This window comes from Perca fluviatilis, chromosome 21 (genome assembly GCF_010015445.1).
Source record: "Perca fluviatilis chromosome 21, GENO_Pfluv_1.0, whole genome shotgun sequence".
Taxonomy (NCBI): Eukaryota; Metazoa; Chordata; class Actinopteri; order Perciformes; family Percidae; genus Perca; species Perca fluviatilis.
Window position 1 is genome coordinate 3,814,647 of NC_053132.1, and position 22,158 is coordinate 3,836,804.

At 37.9% G+C, this 22,158-nt stretch overlaps 2 protein-coding genes and 1 long non-coding RNA gene across 4 annotated transcripts in view; 2 read left to right on the forward strand and 1 right to left on the reverse strand.

Annotated features, from left to right (window-relative positions):
• The window catches only part of LOC120550569 (neoverrucotoxin subunit alpha-like), a 55,743-nt gene extending 51,921 nt beyond the window's left edge, over nucleotides 1-3,822 (reverse strand). Inside the window, exon 1 of the mRNA XM_039787169.1 lies at nucleotides 3,801-3,822. Within this exon, the coding sequence (XP_039643103.1) occupies nucleotides 3,801-3,821 (21 nt within the window). The 5' untranslated portion in view covers nucleotide 3,822. The remainder of the gene's footprint in view (nucleotides 1-3,800) is intronic.
• A 632-nt stretch (nucleotides 3,823-4,454) lies between these two features.
• Nucleotides 4,455-5,974, forward strand: LOC120550571. 2 transcript variants are annotated; one of them, XR_005637753.1, is made up of 5 exons: nucleotides 4,455-4,473; nucleotides 4,594-4,717; nucleotides 5,356-5,511; nucleotides 5,602-5,649; nucleotides 5,952-5,974. It is a non-coding gene; the product is annotated as an uncharacterized LOC120550571 (long non-coding RNA). The 2 variants fall into 2 exon arrangements; XR_005637752.1 differs by having other exon boundaries at nucleotides 5,356-5,970.
• An 8,694-nt stretch (nucleotides 5,975-14,668) lies between these two features.
• LOC120550572 lies at nucleotides 14,669-17,555 on the forward strand. The gene is made up of 8 exons (XM_039787170.1): nucleotides 14,669-14,823; nucleotides 14,928-14,996; nucleotides 15,906-16,000; nucleotides 16,108-16,234; nucleotides 16,334-16,454; nucleotides 16,530-16,594; nucleotides 16,773-16,900; nucleotides 17,344-17,555. The coding sequence occupies exons 1-7, from the start codon at nucleotides 14,752-14,754 to the stop codon at nucleotides 16,887-16,889; spliced, it is 666 nt and encodes a 221-aa protein (XP_039643104.1). The 5' UTR covers nucleotides 14,669-14,751; the 3' UTR covers nucleotides 16,890-16,900; nucleotides 17,344-17,555.
• Nucleotides 17,556-22,158: the final 4,603 nt, after the last annotated feature.

Sequence of the window (22,158 nt, forward strand, 5' to 3'; positions counted from 1 at the left end):
CTTCCTCTTCGGTTGCTATCAATGGTTGCTATTGGGCAAGTGGGCGGAGTCAAACGTTTAGCTCCACCCACGTTGAGCCACTCCTCGATCTGCATACTGCAGTCGTGGAGAGTAGCGCGAGCTGTAGTTCTAATGAGACAACCAGCAGGGGCAGTGGAGAGTAGCGCGAGCTGTAGTTCTAATGAGACAACCAGCAGGGGGAGTGGAGGGTAGCGCGAGCTGTAGTTACATAGTGTTGCTGAGCTACAATATGAAAATGTCCTCAAAGCTTGCTTTTACATCATTCCTTAGCATGACTTTCACACACTCACCCTGATTAAAACACAATGAAAAAATAACTAATGATTTGGCTGAGGGGGTTGGGGTATATATTTTATACTCTAAAATAAACTTTCAAATTCACCATAAATAAGTGGATGAGTCCTGCCTAACTGCTTTGAAATTAAACATGAGTAACATGCAGTGTTGCAGATAACCATACCTCAGGTCCACAAATGGGCACCTTTTCTATTGTTTCTCTGTATTAGCTAAATGCAGAAAGTTTATCGCGCAGTGAGCATGACACAGCCACAACATTCACTTCAGGCTCAAAGGCTAAAGTTGGTAGCAGCATGCTGCTTGTGGTGTTGTGGCATGCAGGAATATCTGTTCTAATAAACCGCGAAAGCTCCGTGGCCACACCACTGTGGATGCAACCGCGAACGTCATTTGTCTGGTTGTTCACCCTCTCCCTCACTCGAGCTGACCGGAGCTAACCGCTAACCTGAGCTAATTACATTGGGCCACCAGCACTAAATTCAAGTTTAGAAACACTACACACGTTAGCTATAGCTAAGCGGTGCCCTGCTGGATAAACAGCCAACCGACATGGGTCATACATAATAGTCTATGGTCATACAGCTAACGTTAGCTAGCTAGCTAAGTTTTATAGCAAACATGTCGAAGACCCACCTGCTTTTACAGCAGTTTGCATCACAAACACAAAGTACAATCATGCTTAACATGAAAATATTACAAAACAGGTTTGAGTGAAAGAAAATGTCCTCCTACCTTTTCCATATTAGATACCAAACACCAACTGCAACTTTTTTTCCGACAGAATTACCGAAATTAACCGAAAGCACATAGAGTCTTTAAACGCTTCAGATGTAAAGTTATTCGCAGTCAAAACCACCTACTAAAAGGCGCCATGGGATTTCACACAACACCACCGTCCAGGCACCTCTTGCAGCGCTCCCGCTGCTACAGCAGCGCAAGGTAAAGTCAACTCTGCAGAAGCCTCAGGTCTCGCCTGCATGTTTAGTCAGAGACTAGCCCAAAACTCAGCTCGGGCGAAAAACATCACGGCAACAATTGCCAAGTTTATCTGCAAAGACATGCGACCCTACAGTGTGGTTGAAAAACAAAAGCAGAAGTAGCAGGTAAACCTACTGTTGAAATGTTGGTTGCACTTACTGTACTTTTATTGAAAATGTGTTAAATATTGAAAATGAGATCAGAAAATTTTAACTTCCTGTTAATTCAACCTAAAGTGTTGTTTGCACTTTATTCAAATAAAATGTGAATGCATTTGCCATTCATTGTTGTTTACTTGTTTATTTATATTCATAATTAATTGATACCTGATTCCATTACAAGAAACAGGAATCTAGGAAACTTCACCTGCACTGTCCAGTATCCAGGTTTTTTATTTCAGTCACTCTGGTTGAATTTTTGGCTAAAAGGTTACTGAATCGATTTCAAGTCACTGAATCATTTCGGATCGTATCGTTCTAAATGAACCAATATCGTCCTTGAATCGTATCGACAACCACAAATCGTGATACAAATCGAATCGTTGTTAAAACGAATCGTTACACCCCTACTTTTTAGAACAGAAAAGCTACTTTAAAAAATCTAACACCCAGCAGTGTGTATTTTCTTTGCCTCCCCTTTCGAATGCAACATTCAAATTACTAGACAAAAAATTATATCCTGAGAAAAGTGTGTTTTGAGGGGTATAGCTCCATAGAGTCCCATTCATTCTGCACTGGCCTGTGAGCGCCCCCTATACGGAACTCTGGTGGAACTGCAACCAGTTCAGAACCCGGAAGTAACGAGGGAGTGTAACTTCTTGGTATATTAGCAAGGGGGTAAGCTTCGCTTCAGAACTCGAACCTCCCATGGGATCGCTTTGTTGCTACAAAGCGATCACCTCCCGTTAGCATGACCGCCATTTTGTTTTTACGTCACTTGACAGCGAATAACTTTACATCTGAAGCGTTTAAAGACTCTATTTGTCCGTTGTTTATTTCTACAGAAACACGAAAATGTATAAAAGGCTCCATTACCTTGTACCTCACGTTATGATTCCGTAGCAGATGTTTTTGTGAAAATAGGCTAACGATTGTGTCATAACCACGTGACTTACTGTCACACAGTAGAGGAATTACCGTATAGTACAGGAGAAGCTCGCAGGCAGTTTGGACTTACATTAGCTGTTTAGGTTTAATGACTAATGTTAACTAGCATGTTAGTGATCAGTAATTAGCCTGTGCCCATGTTATCTCCTTACATATACCTACGCTCTCCGTCTCTGTAAGATTGGGAATGATTGAGATTTCTCTCGGCACAGCTACCAGAAGACTTCACACTTTCAGACAGGTTGCTCACGTCACATTTACGTTGTCTCTCTCAGTTGGAGGCTGCGCAGTAAAGCAAGTGATCACCGGAAAAGTGCTTCTAATAGCCTTCACTGGTCTCCGTCCAGAGCAACGGGATCTATTGGTCCATTATATACTGTCTATGTATATTAGAAGTTCTTTGACTAAACGCATGCGCAGTCTGAAACATCTCAGTCTTCTTCCCCTGTTTTGGTTTAAATGGTAGCTGGTGTTTTATACTGCCGTCTTCAGGATGTAACAAGTATTGCAATGCTAATTCACTTAAATTAAATGTTTTGGGATTTATCAACACATTCATATTTTTTACAGGTAACAATAGACACAATTACATTGACTTTATTTGAAATTAACATTTTAACCTAACAAATACATTTATTTCAAGTAAACTGAACATTAAACAACTATTTAAAGTGCACAACCCCCTGATTCAGTTTTTTGAGTATAATAGCAATCTGCCATGGAACAAGCGCGCCTGCTCTTAAAGGGAATATGAGAGGACGCTCTGATTGGTTTATTGCACATTACGCCCAAACCACACCTAGCTACTTCAGACCAACCCATTTTAGATTTGCGTCGAGCGCAAGAGTCATTTATCCCGCCGGTATAATAGCAACAGCGCCAGAGATCCGCCCACAAAGCTACTTGCGTTTTGTGTTTCATACTTGCGTTTCAGATCGTTAAAATAGGGCCCAGAGACATACGGACAGACAGAGACAGACAGAGAGATGTATTGATCGGACAGAATTCAAGACACTTTGCTGAGGGGACTGATCTCTATAATATTTAACAGTTATAATATGTCAGTGTTTAAAACAGCTTTAATTCTGAGCCGACTTGATGCTGTGTAATATTTCAATGTTCGATACTGCATAGGCTACTGTAGAAGCATTTAGGCCTACTTTAGATCTTCCTGAGTAAATAAAAATATCCATCCAAGATTTAGATTCTAACTTCGATACGGCCTGGATGAACGAGGAGATGAAACATTGTTTCTTCTGACAGAGAAACTTGAAGCAGTCTATTATTTTATTTGGTCTGAAGCAAGAGAAGTGTATTATTATTTTTTTCTGAAACAACACAAATTCAGTTTATCAATCAGCACAACACCATATACTGAGAGAGAAGAAACATGCTTACCACGACTTCCCTGCTACTCATCCATCCTTTAGCTGTTGTAGATCTGCAGCAAAGAGAACGAAGGGTCTCTTTATATGACGGATCCTCCCTGTTTCATGGACCACATGATTTAAAGGAAATCCACCGGCTTCTTAGAAACCATTAACCCTGCCCCTCCCTGTTTCATGGACCACTTAATAGAAATAGGGCAAGAAGCTCGGGTATTTCTTTTACAATACACTTCTTTCTCAACACAGAATGATGTTCATGTTTTGAATTATGGTCTCGTTGATTTTAAAATCGGCGATAAAGCAGAGGGTGTTTTAGGGCGTGGCTATGATGTGATTGACAGTTCGCGGCCTGTCAATCATGACAGAGGTTTAGCAAAGCTTATCCATAGCACGTCAACTTCATTTTGGGGGTTGACCAGCTTTCTTCGTAGCGCGGTGAAGTTGGCTGGACGTTTGATATTCACTTGATATTCGATTTTAACTTCCTGTTCTGTTGTTAGGTTCTGTCTAAGGGGCCGTCTACAAATTACCGTTTTGGTAGATTGCAAAGAATTTTCTCAGACATATATTCACCAAAAATCAATGAAAGGGACTTTTCTCATTCCGATCTGCGTCCGCCCTCCGCGCCAGAGCCGTGAATAGTAGGGCTTAATTCTCTTAACTTTTACCATTCATTCTCTATGGTAAGTCTTAAACTACGGCTGTCATATATTTGTGGCCACAAGCTGGATTTCGGGGGCGCTGTTTCCCCCTGTGGATAGAGTTAAGGAGAGACTCTTTTCTTCTTTGTTTCCTGTTTACAGTGACAGCCTTCACATCATCAGCAGCAGCAGCAGTAGAGAATATAATCCACGGAGGTTTTATATCGGTATGTACGGCGTTTTAATCACTGTTCTGTCGTCTAAGAAGCTGGTAAACTTATCAAAAGTAAGTAGTAAATGTACGTGTCTCCTTTGTTTATATGGGAAAGTGTTACGTTACGTTTAGTGTTATTGTTTTATGATTGACAGGTTCTAACTGTTTTTAGTTAATGGTATGATGTTAGCTAACATTAAGGTTAATACATTAACGTTATGCATAACGTTATATTTTAGCGTTTTTTAGTAATGTTTACCAATTGTAATAAGGTTACTTTGTGGAAGACCTGTCTGATTTTCATTTTTTTCTCTTGCTGCATGCTTCTACATTTTTTGTATTTAAAAATCATATCACTGAGACATAAATACTTCCTATTTCAGGCAACTATAGTGTACATTTTGAATGGGTAACGTTAAATACTACAGCATGTCTGGAATGGGGTTTAATTGCTATGCCAAACAGAATATTAAATTGTTAAGATTAATAGGTGAAACATTTTGTTCATCTATCTATCTATCTATCTATCTATCTATCTATCTATCTATCTATCTATCTATCTATCTATGTCTGTCTATCTATCTATCTGTCTATTTATCTATCTATCTATCTATCTATCTATCTATCTATCGATCTATGATAATAGTATAATTATATTCATGAATAAAATCATACAAATTATTATGTGCATTGTGTTTTTCTGTGCACAGGATCCAACTTCTTTCCAGGAAAGATTACGGTGTCTTTAGCGAAGGCTCCATCAGGTAAATACCTGACACACAATAAATGTTACCATTACAGTCGTCTCGTGGCGATGGAGAGGGGGATGCTTAATCTCTCTCAGTCTAAATTTGACACTGAACTAAGTAGGTGGATCTAGTTTAATAACCAGAGTATTTTTTAAACTCTTACTCCTACTGGTCATGATAATAGTCTAATGTCAGCTGTGCTTTCAGGGCCAGCAGCAGCAGTCTAAAGAGCCACGGCTGTGTCTCCACCAACAGGTTTTTTTTTCTCAGGCTGTCATTCAAGGATTTGGCATTTTAAATTTATATATTCAATAGGCACAACAAACCACATCTTTGATTGTGTGCTTACTATATATTGATATTGTTTCTGTGCTTTACCTGTTTTCTTAAAAGCATTGTTTTTTTCATGACAAATAAATAATGATTCATAATTTAAGGAAATATGGTGTTTTCAGTCTGTATTCACAGTTTGTTAGAGAGAAAACATATAAAGACACATTGTGAAGAATAAACTAACTTGACTGTGTGAGGAAAATGACTCTGAATTGTTTTTACAGCACACAGGACAGAGCCAACAGCGGACCGCTTCCAGACCTGCCGAGCCTGATGACTCCTCTGGGATTGTTGCTTCTGTGAAAGGTTATTATTTGTTGCTTCTTACTTTAAACCATCATGAATGCCCTGAATGTTTTTGTGACCAAAATCTTCTTACAGCCAGGCTGAAGGCCCCGCTGCCAGCCCCTTCTAGCTCCTCAGCTCAGATGATATGTGGACTTCAGCATGTGGAGCCAGGCTGTCGTCATGTTGTGTTAAATTGTGACAAGCACAGGGTACAACCCAACATCCCAGCTGCTGTAGCTATGGAGACCGAGGATCACTGCCCTGCTGCTGTGGTGGCCACAGACTCTCAGGTAATCCAGGTTACAGTTTTTCTCAATCTCTTTGGCACATTTACTGAACCAAATTTACAATTGTCAAAACTCTAAGTACAGCTCTCACACCACATGGCACATTCAGCATTCCAATAATCTATGTGACCTATAAAAGGTGATTACTCAATCAAAATAATGAAATCCTGTTTCAAATGTAAATAAATCCATCAATGAATAACTAAGTGGCATCAAAACAATCATTGTTAATTATTGCTTAGACCAACACAGTCAAAATGCAAAGACATCCTGTCTAATGACAGTGTAATCTGAAAGTGTGATAGTTGCCCACTATGAAATATTGTCCGAAGTCTAACATTTTATATTGAGGCAGCTGAATACTATTGATGTCAACAAAAACATTTTCAACAAAACATGTATCTTGTCATTGTGTGTACATACTAGCCATAGGAAATATACATAAAGAAAGCTTGTACAAAAAAAAAAAAAGATATACAAAAGCAAAACTATTAGGAACTGCTGTACAAGTGCAGGTAAAAAGAAAAGAGGCTGTACTCTCCACCCAGCCTGTCATGCTCAGGCCATGGTTGATTAAAGTGTGATTGTTGCCCTTATCTCATTTGATATTTCACTGTGCCGTCGCCTTTCCCCGCACTCTAATGCCCTTTCTTCTTACACGGGGAGGCTGTTGCCCCAGTCTGTCTCCTGCATGCTCCATATTCTGCTCAGTCTGACACTTGCAGTGTAAATGTGTTTAAAATTGTGAGGAAATTGAATTGTTCCTCATTTAGCTTACAACTTTTAAAAAATGTCACATATCTATTATGTATCTTATGTGTGACAGGTTATTGTGATTGTTGGTTGCTCTATTTAGCATGTAGAGATTTACACAGTGAACATGTGTATAATTGCATTTGAGAGTAATATGACCCAATAGCAAATTAATGCAAAATATTTTGATCTGTAGGCTTAGACTGACTAAATCACTATATGTGATGCTGTATTGCAGGAGACCAGTGAAGATCCAGTTGGAGTGGTGCTGATCACACAGCTGGAGTGGTCTTTCAGCAGGGCTCTGAAGCAGTTTCCCGGTCCCAGCGGTCCCAGCGGTCCCAGCACACAGCTGCTACCAGAGGCAGTCTTTCATGGATACAGGTCATTCAAATTACCTACCTACCATCCTCCTACAGACCAGTTAATGGTCAGGCTTAATAGGCTTAATAAGGTTGAATTAGTAATCAGTTACTCTATGCAAAATGTCAAGACTAAGGGGGAATATAATATATAATAAATGTAACAAATTGAACTGTTTTTTTAACTGAATTTATTTCAAACAACTCTTCACACAATCCACAAACAATTTTTGATGCATGTTTTGTCCGACTTTGGTAAGAAACTATATAATAAATATATGATTGTGCCATTCTCAACCCCTCCACCTGTTGCTACGCACTAGGAGGAGTCTCTGAGCCGGTCTACAGTGGAGCGGATTGGGTCAGACATCCTGGTTCAACAACAACAACAACAACATCATCATCATCATCATCATCATCATCATCATCATCAGCAGCAGCAGCCGCATCAGCAGCTGCAGCAGAAAAAGATGACCAGGAACTGTTTAGCCTACAGTCAGCTGAAGTCGTAGATGGAGTCAGAGGAGAGGGCGAACAGGAAGTCAGCAGTGCAGCTTCCAACAGGTCGCCTGTGCAGGTTCTGTCATCAACCCCTAAAGCAGGGCCCTGACAGCCCTCACATACTGTACATGACAGCTTCCCCGGGGTACTAGGGAAATACATCTACTGCCCCTCCAGAGTGTTCTTCCCCTACAAGGCACAGGGCATGGGGAAGGAGATGACCTGGGGGTTCAAACTGTTGGACTTCTATGAGGCTGAGAGACACAAAAATTCAAAGAGAAGACAGACAAATGGACTGCTAACCCACCAAACGACAAATATATCCTCTCGCACGTACACGCACGCACGCACTCACGCACACAAGACACACCACTGTGCATTGTCAGGACTGTTTCTTCTGTTTTCATAGCCAAGCAATTGTGATCTTTAGTTTAATTTAACTGTATTCACCTTTACTGGACATCTGGTCTGATTCATCATCATCATCATCATCATCCTCACATAGTCTCTCAGCACCTTTACATGCACTCTAGTGTTCCCTCTACGTGTGTAAATGTGTAATATTTTAATAAATTATTCCGTAAATGTATACCCATATTTAGTTGTTAATTTGTTTTATATATAACATTTGAATTATATAAATAAGCAATGTGTCAATGTCAGTTTTTATTGTGTGTTTACAAATGAGGTTGTTCTTTATGAAATATCTTGGGAGCATTACTATGACTGTCATTTGATTGAGGAAGTAAAAGTGATAGAAAATGAAATAAAATTATACGTATAAATATATACATTGCTTTGGAATTTTGTATCATTATATGGTAGTATACTATTAAGTTCAATTTAACTTTTACCACTAGCAGCATGTAAAAGTATTATTGTCATGACCTTAAAATCACAATGTCTTATCATATTGTTTCCACATCATTTTTCAGAAACATATTGAATTAAATTTAACATTAAACGGTTAAAAACTTTATATATAATTGTTTTGTGTAATACAGACATGCTGTAGCATAATATTCTGAACTAAATACAGGACAATTTTTTGGGGTAAGGGGGGATTCGAACCCTGTTCTTTTGGAGAGGCTTCGGCTGAGGAAACCATCTTTCCCTTTTTTACGAGAAAGTCTTCTACACCTATACGCGACTGGCCTCCGCGCAGTAGCTGCCAATAGTAAGCCTTTACTTACTAAAGGTCATATTTGTCTCATATGTCACATGATGGTGAAACAGTATGCAATTAAAAGTTTAAAATATTCACCAAAAATCAACCAAAAGACATTTTCTCATTCCGATTGCTGTAGTAGCTGCCAATAGTAAGCCTTTACTTACTAAAGGTCATATTTGTCTCATATGTCACATGATGGTGAAACAGTATGCAATTAAAAGATTAAAATATTCACCAAAAATCAACCAAAAGACATTTTCTCATTCTGATTGCTGTAGTAGCTGCCAATAGTAAGCCTTTACTTACTACAGGTCCTATATGTCTCATATGTCACATGATAGTGAAACACCATGTTTGTAAACAGCACTATTTACATGCATTTACGTCTTGTCCTGCCTCTATTTTGGTCAAAGGAATCAAAGTTAGAATTCTTGTTTCTAGAGGAACAAAATAGAGTGTATATTACATATGACATGTGTGCTGGGGGGGGGCAGGGTTTATTCTGAAGATTGTGATGCAGACAGAAACACACATGCACATGCAAATGCAGTTATCTCCTCAAATATATGGAATTATTCAAAGTTTTTGGCTTTAAGGTAAGGTAAAATACAACAATAGGTTACTGATGAATAGTGTAAACATGTCAAATTTTAAACATATTTTATTGAGTTTTTATGAAGTAAATGCTTGGTGTGCAGTGCATTGTAGGGAAGGGAAAACATGTTTTTTATCATGTGATACCTAAAGTTGTATTTGCAAGCATGTTAAAATGCAAAAACAGTTTAGGACTATTACTTTATTGTGTATAGTGAGGCTGGCACTCATTTCACTGTGGGAAAATTTGATAATGTTGCAAGAAACTGGGGTATCGGGGGAGGGGAGCGCAGTAGGGACAGTAGAGCAGAGTGATTGATACATTGGAGGGGGAGAACATTAAAGTGCTCATATTCTGCTCATTTTCAGGTTCATAATAGTATTTTGAGGTTGTAGCAGAATAGGTTTATGTGGTTTAATTTTCAGAAAACACCATATATTTGTTGTAGTGGACATTGCTGCAGCTCCTCTTTTCACCCTGTGTGTTGAGCTTTCAGTTTTAGCTACAGAGTGAGACATCTCAATTCTGTACAATCTTTGTTGGGAGTTGCACATGCTCAGTAAGTACTGCTAGCTTGTCAGTTGCAGAGTATGAGGGAGTGCCACCGCTAGCAGCTAGGGCGCATTATAACGTGTGTGTTTCAAAGTGACCACGTTTGTCTCTGAAGTAAAGGCTGGACTACAATAGAGCTGTTTGGAGCAGTTGGTGAACAGTGTTTTCTGTTGGAGATGGTAAGGCCCTTTGGGGGGACTTTGGGCTTTTTCACTTTGTAAACCAATAACGTGCACAAAAAAAGATATATAACACAATAAAGGAAAGGGGGAAAAGCCAAAAAGCATAATATGAGCACTTTAAGGTGGTCTGGTATATTAAGGTGGGCTTAAATATTGGGTGAGCTACATTTAATTGTGGTCAAATTATATCAAAATTTACAGTGGTTTGAGATGGGGGTTTTAGGTCTATGTGCTTCATTCAAGAGCTTGCAACAAAAGATGATAGGAATACACTAACTTATCATGTTTAATTACTTTAATATATTATATATTACTTTATAATTATTATAGTGAGACAAAGTCTAGGCCTAGTTTTATGTTTGCAATAACAAAGAATAAATTAATCACTAACAAAGCAACTTTTGTGGTTAAAAAAAAACATCACAGACAGAACCACCTTCAAGAGCATTTTACTGGTGTCTATCTATAAAAAAATACTGTTTGTGTCTTTGAGTATTACGTTTTCATCAACTATTACATTTTAAATTGTCCTTTGAATTTGTTTAGGAAAATGCCAAAACTGAGAAAGGGAAAGAGAGGATCCCAGAAAGATTTTTTGGAGGAAGCAGGAGGACTGGAGGCTGTTGTGAGGGAATTTTCAAAAGTTAACTTGAGAGGTGCCACTTACAGTTCAGATCTATGGTCAGAATTGTCCATTTCACTTTTTGGAATTAAAAACTATTCCAAAAAACACTGGTTGTGGGTAATATGGAGCAGCAACAGGAGGGGTCTTAGAGACAGGGTGCATAGACAGGAAAGCAAAACTAATGCTGAAGTTGAAGACTGTATTCCATCAGATGTATGTAAAGGAGCTGGATCAGACATGATCATAGATAACTTGCCCGAGTTCAATGATGATGTAGCGCCCCGTCTGAAGGGAATGAAAGAGATGTGAGTGATGAAGAGTTGCTTGTAGAGAGAGTGGTTCTGTGGCTAAAGACGAAGATGATCAGGAAGAAAAGAGTGAACAGGATGAAACACATGTAAGTGATGAAGAGCTTGGTCGAGAGAGTGGTTCTGTGGCTACAGACGAAGATGATCAGGAAGAAAAGACTGAACAGGATGAAACACATGTAAGTGATGAAGAGCTTGGTAGAGAGAGTGGTTCTGTGGCTACAGATGGAGACAATCAGGCAGAAGACAGTGTAGAGGATGCTTCAAATCCTGTAACAGCAGAAAAAGTGGTTGCATTTCAAACAAAAAAAGAATACAAAAAGAATACAATTAGAAAGATTTCTCCAGTTCCTAAGAAGTTCAGAATATGTTTAGATAATAAAACTTGGAGGTCAATCAGACCAGAGAAAGGAACAAAAAAATTAAGGGAACCATGGACACATGTGATCTATGATAAATTCAACCAAACAAACCATTGCTGTGTTCTTGCCTTCAAATATCAACATGCTCGATTGCCAAACAGCAGAAAAAGAAATTGCCCATATGTTCATATCAAGGCTGTGTGTACATTTCCCTCCTGCCGGGCACAATACACATTTTGGATGAGCAAAAGGCCAACATTACAACAAAAAAGGTGTCCCCTAACTGTTTACGACACGGACATGTGTGTCACCTCAGACAACACACAAGGAAACGAAAAGCTTGGTATGAAAAGAGGTACAATTGCCAAAAAGTCAAAAGGGAGTGAGCAATACGTACTACCAGCTCCTCAGTCAAACACCGAGTGAAGAAGTTAGGGCAGGTAACCTGACAAGATCTCTTAACAGAGACATTTTAAAAGCAATATCTTCTGAAGTCAGGAAGGCTGCATCCCTAAATGAAAATGTGGTGTTGGAGGTCCTTCTCACTCAAAAAATAATGAGGGAATGTGACACAAACTTCATACATTTCCCTGGGTACATCCAAGATTTTCAAGTTGACCCATTCAGTACTCATATGTACAGCGAGACAGGGATTGGGATTTTGGTTGGCCATCTGAGGAAGAAAGCACCAGTAAGCCTTTACCTAGACGCCACAGGAAGTGTGGTGTCTAAAATCCCAGAGCAGAACAAGCGTATGTTATATTACGCACTGGTTTTGGCCGGAGAGGGACGTGGCACACCACCTTTACCAGAAGTGGAGATGTTGTCAAATGACCACACCGTTCCATCCATCTCCCACTGGTTGATGCGCTTTCTCCACACTGTCTCAAAATTTACGGTACATACAGTCAGGCATGTGGAGACAGACTACAGTTGGGCCCTGATTCAAGCGGTTCTCCTTTCTTTTAACAAAGAAAGCGTTTCAGCTTACCTTAACCGGTGTTTTGCCATTTGCAGGGGCAAACAGAAGTGGAAGACTTTCAGAAGCTCTACATTTATCCACCTCTGTTCTGCCCATGTGCTGAAAGCTGTGGCCCAAGTAATTGGCAGACATGTAACAGATAAAGGACACCGTGAATTTCTTATATTCGTGTTTGCCAGGCTGCAAAACAGCCAGTCATTGCAAGATGGCGTCGAGATTTTCCGGTGCCTTTGCATTATCTTGCTTGCCAAGACCAACGTTACAGCTGTCAAAGACTGCCTGCAAGCACTTCAAAGAGTAATTCGCCGGTTCAAGTGTGAACCCAGTGTGAAAGAAGATCCTACTCACATTAATCCTGAGGAAGAAATTGAGCAAGCAAAGACCATTGTGGGCAGATCACCCTTTTCTGCTGTCTTCCAAGGTGTTTATGAAGATGCTGCAGTAGCCATTACCACAGAGGAGTCACCGGAAGAGAACATCTATCACTGTCCTGGGATCATCAAAGCACTAATGGATAACTACATGACCATATTTCCCATGTGGAGTGGAATAATGTTGGGAGACTTGAGAAGACATGTGGCTGACATCGACAAAAGGAAGGAAGAAAGGGATTCAGAGGACAACAGGAAAACAAGGGAAACCAATTGTCATGTTGAAGGATGGTTCGGAATAGTGAAGCAACACATCCTGCGAAAAAAAAAGCACATGAGACCAGCAACCTTCATTCGCACCATGTACACATCTCTGCATGGAAGGTACATAGAGCACACGATGCAGCATGACTTGCCAGATCGCCTCATCACTAAGCCTTTAAGATCCACAGACATAAAGTTTTCAGAGGAGACATGGGCCAAGAAGAATGAGAAACCTGATGTGAAAGTGAGCAAGTCCAAGTACTATACTGTTCCTGACACAATGCCTGCACCTAAACAGAAAAGGGGACAAAAGAAACACAAAGGCAAAATAAGAAGTGTTGGTAACAAAACTGACACAAGATTCTCAAACAAGGTCTTACAACTCCCTGCCAGCCAAGAGACAACACCAGAAGAGGCCAGTGATGGTGATACGAACAGCCATGATGAGAGCACTGATGCGGAAGGTTCAGAGGTGTGTTCACATCTTCTTTAGTATATTATAACCCCAAATCACAAAGAGTGTAAAATGTGAATAAAAACAAGATGTAATAATCTTCAAATGTCATGAAGTCATATTTAGCTACTAAAAGGACACATCAAACATATCAAATGTTAAAAATGACAAATTTGATCACTAAAATAAAATGTATGCTGTACATGCAAGAAAGACATTGTTAAGGAAACATAAAAAAAATTAAAGCATGATTGACACAGCTGTGTTCACCAAATTACCCAGTTTGAATCCTTCAGTTAGAAACATATACCAGTAGTTACGTTATTAACATTAATATTAGAAATGCATAAAGTTTAATAATGTGACAAATATTAATGACTACAAAATGAGGTGGGCTTGTTCAATGGCAGCTTTCTGTACCAGGACTAGAGCTTGAGTTTGCAAAAATTTTAATGAGTTTGCAAATGATGTATGAAGTGATTACAAATTTGTGTTCATACTGTATGCTTGTAGGTTGATGCCCTTTGGAAATCAAATTCAACTGAAGTTGTTGTGGCTGTTGTGAGATATGCGAAACAGAAGCTTGATTTCACCCTGCGGCACAGAGAATTTCTCAGTTTAAGGCCTGATGAACTGCTCATAGGCGAGGCAAGTATACCATTAAAACTGTTGTTGTCCCACATTGTTTATGTGTAATTAATGTATCTATTTATTTACAAAGTTTATCTGAAAATGAAATAACTTATTTTGCATAACATGATATGCAACAAGGATGTCAGACTAGAAGGTCTGGAGTGTGACTTCAGAAAAAGTTTGAGCAAATGTGTTGCATTATTGATCCATTCTCTGACATGTTGACAGTGGCATTTACAGATTTTATGATTACCTACATTTTCTCCAAAAGGTGATTGGGTGCTACATTCAAGTGATCCTCAATTCAAAGAAGTCTGCTGACCGACTATACAACATGAATCACTATGTAATGGGACTAATTTTACATGGCACAAGAGAGCAGATGGCCAGGCAAGGGTTGACAAATGTAGGATAAGTAAATTGTCCTCATTTATTATTCTCTTTTTTGCTTCTGTACAGAAATAACACTGTACTTACTGTGACAATTTTATGACTACTTTATTTTGTCAGGTCACATTTGATGATTATGATGGAGCCATTGGATTTGTTAATATACGAAATATGCACTGGAAGTTTGTGGTGAGTACAGCAACTTATGTAATCCTATGAGCCTTTACAGTATGAACTGTATGGCTCATGGTTTGTGCATTTAAAGGGTTGTCTGAAGTCATTAAGTAGTATGCCATTAACCTTATCAAGTAAATACACGTAGGTATGTTAATATGTTTGAATGAAAGGTGAAGAGCTTTAAACATTTTAGTAAGTGATAAACTCGAAGAAAGTGCTAGATTTAAGATTGTGACATATTTCTTATTTAGCCAAACGTTGTCCATGCTGTAGCATGCTATTAATACCTCATTGTTTTTAAGATTGTTATATTCTTTTAAATATCTTCATCCCTATCTTCATGAAATCATTTCTGTCACGTCTGTGTTTCTTTTGTGTCTTGTGGGATCATTACGTTCTGTCTGTGTACTGTTGGAGGGTGAGTTGCGGTTTCCCTGTTGCTGAGTTTCCTTGTAGTTTTCATGTCTTTAGTTTCCACTGTGATTTTTTTGGAACTTGTTTTTGCTCTTCTAGTTTATGGACACCTTTTTTTGTAGTTTTCTTGTAAATAAATTCTCAACTCTGAACTGAACTGCATTTGGGTCCAAGCCTCGCTACTTACCTTTTGTAACAATTTCCAAGTATTGTCCAAACAAAGCACTGTGCTCATCCAACAGTATTTTATTTGTGGCCCCTACTTATCCTCTTTTAAGATTTCAGTTTTTTAATCATTCTTTAATAACCAATATTGTGGAACTTCAACCTGACAAATCTGTCAATTCTAAGTGAAGTTTTTAGTTGAATGTTAAAAGGTAATTAAAAAAGGTTTGTCAATTGTGGCTTTGGTGTTTTACCAAAACAAAGCTACTTATGTTATTTTTACTGTTTTTGCAGACATAGGCTTAAAAATTGCATGGTTTAATATGTTACTTTTTCAAACAGTATCTTCATGCCCTCTCAAGCCACATTTTTGTGGTCGATCCTCTGCAAGGGACAAATGAAGTTGAGGACTCCAGAAAGGCTGGCCACAGATTTGGGTAATATCAAATAGATTAATGGAAATAGATACGTAACACACACATTTGCTAAAGCCATACAGTAGACGTGAAGGTTAACCAAAATACATTTTCCTTTCATCCTGTAGACAGTACTTCAAGATGCGCCGGAACAGACTTGGAAAGGAGGACTGGGTTAACATAAAGTGGAAGCCTGGGAAGATAACCCACACCTTTCAGGAAGATGTAACCAGTTGTGGGGTCTTTGTCATGCAGGTGATTCTGTACAACATGCGATTTTTATGATAGCTCTAGAACTTTGTTTTAATATGTGAAATCATACACAATGCATGTGTTTTTTTGCCATCCGTACAGATGGCCAAGATGACAGTGATGGAGTTTCCAAAGATGCCACAGTCGTTTCAGATTGACTCATCCAAAGAGTCTCTTAAAAATCAAAGAAGACTCATGGCAGAAGAAATTCTCATGGCATCAGGTATATTTCAGAATATTTAATGTTAAACCCTTACTACAAAGTAAATAATAATATACTTTTATTATTCTTTATCAGTTTCAAAGGATGAGTTCTGCTCCTTCTGTGGAAATAAGAACCTGCCTGCTGGAGATGATGTTTGGGTGAGAATTTATGTTTATTTGATTTAAAACATCAATAAATAATCTGAATACTGGATAATCTGGTGATAATCTGGTGATAATCTGGAGTCAAATTCCAGAGAAAACATTAAAGTAATCAAATAATGTCTAATTACATCAACGGTGTTATGTTAACATTTTCTTTTTAATCGATGTGTAGATTCAGTGTGGAAATTGCACAAGATGGTTTCACACGCAGTGCCTAGGAATGACTGCAGCACAAATACCAAACAAAAATACCCCTTGGGATTGTGTGTTGTGTATCAGCCCTAGCTAAAGAGGCTGTAGGTGAGTTTGGGGTTTAAGTCTGGTAACTACAGGATCCAAAATTTCAACTACTGCCACGATGGTAATTGTACACAAACTGCATATAAAAGGAACATTAAACACACCAAGAAAAAGTAAATAAAGCTAGAATTTTTTTAGATAGTTTTCATTATTCACACAATTAATACAGATCTGAAATAATTTTCTATGTGACAATTAACATTGTGGATGTGGTCATTAAGAATGAATGTGTGATACCGATATTTCAGTTAGTTGTGCCACCTTTTTTGTTTCAGTTAGCATAAAAGTTTACATAACATTAGCATAAAAGTTTACATAACATTTTTACATGACACATATATATATATATATATATATATATATATATATATAATTTTTTTCTGGTGTTGCAGACATAAGCTTCCTGAAGATTACATGGTTTAATATGTTACTTTTTTAAACAGCATCTTCATGCCCTCTCAAGCCACATTTTTGTGGTTGATCCTCTGCAAGGGACAAATGAAGTTGAGGACTCCAGAAAGGCTGGCCACAGATTTGAGTAATATCAAATAGATTAATGGAAATAGATACGTAACACACATATTTGCTACATACACTAGACGTGAAGGTTAACCAAAATACATTTTCCTTTAATCCTGTAGACAGTACTTCAAGATGCACCGGAACAGACAGGGTTAACATCAAGTGGAAGCCTGGCAAGATAACCCACACATACATGCTTTTTTTTTTTTACACTTTAAGTAATTGTGTTAGTACAACCACCTTTCCTGTAGTATTTACTAAAATATTTCTATATGTAGTTTGAAGACATTTCTTGAGATAAATACCCACAAAAAGTATGTGTCTTTTTGAAAAGTAATAGTTATAGTTCAACCATTTTGAGCACTTACAGTGAAAAAAGTATGGAAACAATTATTTTGAATGATTAAAGTATTACATGTTTTAAGCAATAAAAAATGTGCCAAAAATAGGATTATAGTTATTTTTTTAAAGTGACTGCTGTAGTGCAACCAACAGGGGGCTTTCTATGTGCGTATTACTGTTGGAGACATGAATCTTTGTTTATATGACACATATTAAATGGTTTTGGCAAAAACAATTCACCAAAATTAGGATTATGTTTTTTTTCAGAAGGCAAGTGCTGTAGTACAACCAGGAAGGGGCCTTCTATGTGCTACTACAGAAATCAGAATGCGAAAAGTCCCTTTCATTGATTTTTGGTGAATATTTTAAACTTTTAATTGCATACTGTTTCACCATCATGTGACATATGAGACAAATATGACCTCTAGTAAGTAAAGGCTTACTATTGGCAGCTACTACAGCAATCGGAATGAGAAAATGTCTTTTGGTTGATTTTTGGTGAATATTTTAATCTTTTAATTGCATACTGTTTCACCATCATGTGATATATGAGACAAATATGACCTTTAGTAAGTAAAGGCTTACTATTGGCAGCTACTACAGCAATCAGAATGAGAAAAGTCCCTTTCATTGATTTTTGGTGAATATTTTAATCTTTTAATTGCATACTGTTTCACCATCATGTGACATATGAGACAAATATGACCTGTAGTAAGTAAAGGCTTACTATTGGCAGCTACTACAGCAATCGGAATGAGAAAATGTCTCTCATTAGTTACCAAAGTCATAACGAGAGTCCTATCTATTATACACTGAGATGTCTCTTTCACCATGTTATCAAGTAATCCAAGGGTGCAACACTGTGATTGCTGCATAAAGTGTTTTTTTCATATTACGAGCCTATGGTGAAAGGGTTACACCACTATGGCCACGCCTCCCGGCCCTGAGACGTGAGCTGTAATAGTTATGCTGGAAGTTTAGCATTCACGTTAAAATGGACAAACGACCACCAAGTGCAAGGGAGGTGCAGACAAATTAGAGGAGAAAAAGATTAAGAATCTACAGGCGGATTCCTCAAACATTTCGGACATGTTTGGGTCTGTAGTAGCTGCTTCAACATCAGCATTACCTGAAGTAGAGGAGGAGAGGTGGCTGGCTATAGAAGCAGAAACAACGATGTCAGGGAAGATGGCGAGGAGGAAAAGATGGAAGAGAGTAGATGACGATGTGGTAAGGAGTAGGCAAATTAACACAGACTCTCAGGAAGGGAGGGAGGCTGTGTTTGTGTGTGTGTGTGTGTGTGTGTGTGTGTGTGTGTGTGTGTGTGTGTGTGTGTGTGTGTGTGTGTGTGTGTGTGTGTGTGTGTGTGTGTGTGTGTGTTCGTGCGCGAGTGTGTCACGTCATAACGACAACAAGCAGTTTGGCTGTAACATTAAAGTTAGTGGCTGTCAGGTAACCTAACTGTTTAAGCTTACATTGAAAATGCTAGCGGTTGGCCTGTTGGCTAGCTGGAAAGTCTGTATGATCTATAAAATCAGTGATGATACAAGCATCAGTGTTCCTTGAATAGCTTAATTCGCTTCTCTTGTATTGGTGCTCTTTTCCAGGGCATATACTACTCTCAGTTGTAGCTTTTAGGAAGGGTTATAGTTATGGTTATTGTATTTAGCAGACACTTGTGTCCAAAGCGACAAAATATGAATCTTACAATAGTTAAAATTAACAGTAAACTGTTTTTAAAGTTGCTATGCCAATATTAAGCAAAATAGTAATAATAAAAATAATGACAATACAATATCAAATATCAAGAATAAAAAATTATAAAAATACCATAAATATACAAATCATAACTCTAAGAATGAATGAATTATTTAAGTGTAAGATCAACAGATAAGTCTTGAGTCCCCTCTTGAAGGATCCAAAATGATCACATGAACGCTGAACACCAGGCAACTCATTTAATGGAACGCACGCATATTTTAAGAGGACTGTCTGCAGGGAATTTGTCTGACCAATCACGGTGGGTGTGGGCCGCCTGGCCCAAAAGTGCCAGGGCCAATTTTTTGTCCCAGTCCAGCCCTGTCCAGGGCTGTTGTAAAACGGCTCCACTGACATAATTATGGACTGAAATTCTGCAGCAATAATGACAATTTAATGTTCATAGTCATCACAGGATAATTTAACAACAATTTATCCTTCGTCCCTAATATAGTCAACAACTACATTAAATCGTTTGCTCATTATTTTTATAGTGCATAGGAATGTTAAAGAGGTGAGTTTAAAGTAGTGTTACCACTTCTTAATGAAATGATTTCAGAGTTCCTTTAAGTAGGAGCAGATGATTATGAGATGTCATTAGGTGATTAGATTCAACGTTATTGTCATTGTGCAGTGTACAAGTACAAAGACAGTGAAATTATAGTTTTTCTATTAGATGTTTTCTGTACATAGATTAAAATGTAATCTCTATATTCTGTACGACTGAGGAGTGTTAACCACATGTTGTTTCTGGGGCCTACCGTCACTCTCAGAGCTAGCTAGGCTGTGATTGGCTGAGGGTTTTTATTGATGTAAAGGGGCGGGCCCTGCTTTTATTTTTCTACTTATTTCACTGGGAGAAAAAAAACTTAAAAGAAAAGCTATTTTTTTATGGACTTGACTTTTTGTTGTGTGTAAATGTTCAACGGATGATCACACACACACACACACACACCCTTTAGTTTCTTTACAAATAGATATGCACTCAAAAAATATAAAGAGTTCATAAAATCTGATGTTAAGATATCAATTAAACTCTCCGTTAATACAAGTACAGCTGAAACCATTAGTCCATTTTTTTATTTTGTTAATTGTTTGTATTACCTTGATTTATTTTTCATTCCTAATTTTATTTTAAGTATTTACATATTATTTATTTATTTAAATTTAATTTTTTATATTTTTTATATTTTTATTACATTGGGTTATTTATTTTTAAATATTGTCAATATATTAGTCATAATGAGGAGCAACATTTTCTGGTTCCAGGTTCACTAATGTTTTCAGATGATTCAGGATCTGCCAATTCATTGCTGATGATCCCACACCTAATCGATGACACAGCCTGCAGAGCTGTCGTGTGACAGATATATTTAGAAATATTTTTAATAAGAATGTAGACAGCGCACTTTACGCTGGGGGCATCCATGTGAATTCCCAGCGTGCTGTGCAAGGACACCAACACATTCATCCCGGTTGCGGTAGGACTGGTCTGCAACAATTCTTGATGCGAGTGGAGTTTGATGGACTTGGGATCTGGGTAAGAGCGGACTCACTGTAAACCGACAGCGCTTTTTCTTCTGCGTCACATCATGTGGAATTTGTATGGACTGCACGACGTGGTTGCTAGCAAGATTTAGCTCTTGTTGAAAAGAGACTGATTAAGGTTTAACTGTGTGTTGAATATAATCCACCATAGCCTTTCATTCTGTTGAACTGTGAATGTTAGATTTGATTTTACATTCCTTGTGTTGTTTTCCATGCAGCCTATGTTGCGCTGAACTGGCAAATGGGTTTGATATTTCAAAAGCCTAGCTTCAGCAGCTCATTGGTGTAGCATGTTAATAGGAAAATAACAAGAGATTCTAAAATAGGCCTAGCTAATTTGAAATAAGAATGTATGACTAACTGAGATTAAAATTAGAATTTAAAGAGTTAACTCAAGATTATAAAAACTTAATAGCAAATTAAAGGGAAACTTTAATTGAACTTAAGTTGAAAGTTATTCTAGAAACCAAATAGGTTGAGTTAAACTCAAAATAAGAAGAATAGTATTTAATTTATTTTTCATCACAAGAAAAGGGTAAAACTTGAATGGATCACATTTAAATACAAATATTGTCTATGTTGTGTGAATTGTGTATGTAAACTGTTATTTGGTACCATTTACTATTTTCTACTCCTTTTTATATAAACAAGCCGGCATTCAAAATCACTTTTTTTGGTCTGGGTATTATTATTATTATTATTATTATTATTATTTAGCTACAAACTGCTCCTATGAACCTAGAACCTGGTCCTAACTTATCTACTACCCGTAGGAAGTGCTACATGTGTTCTTATGATACTGTGAAGAAGGAAGGTATAAAGTCCTCTGAGGATTTATGTTCCATCATTGTAGGGTTATTTGTATTAAAATATGCTAATGTATCATTAATAATAAAGGTTATAATCTTTGGTACAACTTTTTAATCCAAAAGAAATAAAGTAGCACACAGTGGTGAAGTCAGGTCTCCACTTTATTGAATATTCTGCTCAAGAAGAGAGTAAACATATCCAACAGGTGTTACAGTGTCACAGGAATCTGACATTTCTTCAGCTTTGTAAACAGCAGCAGGGTTTGCAACTAAATGGTG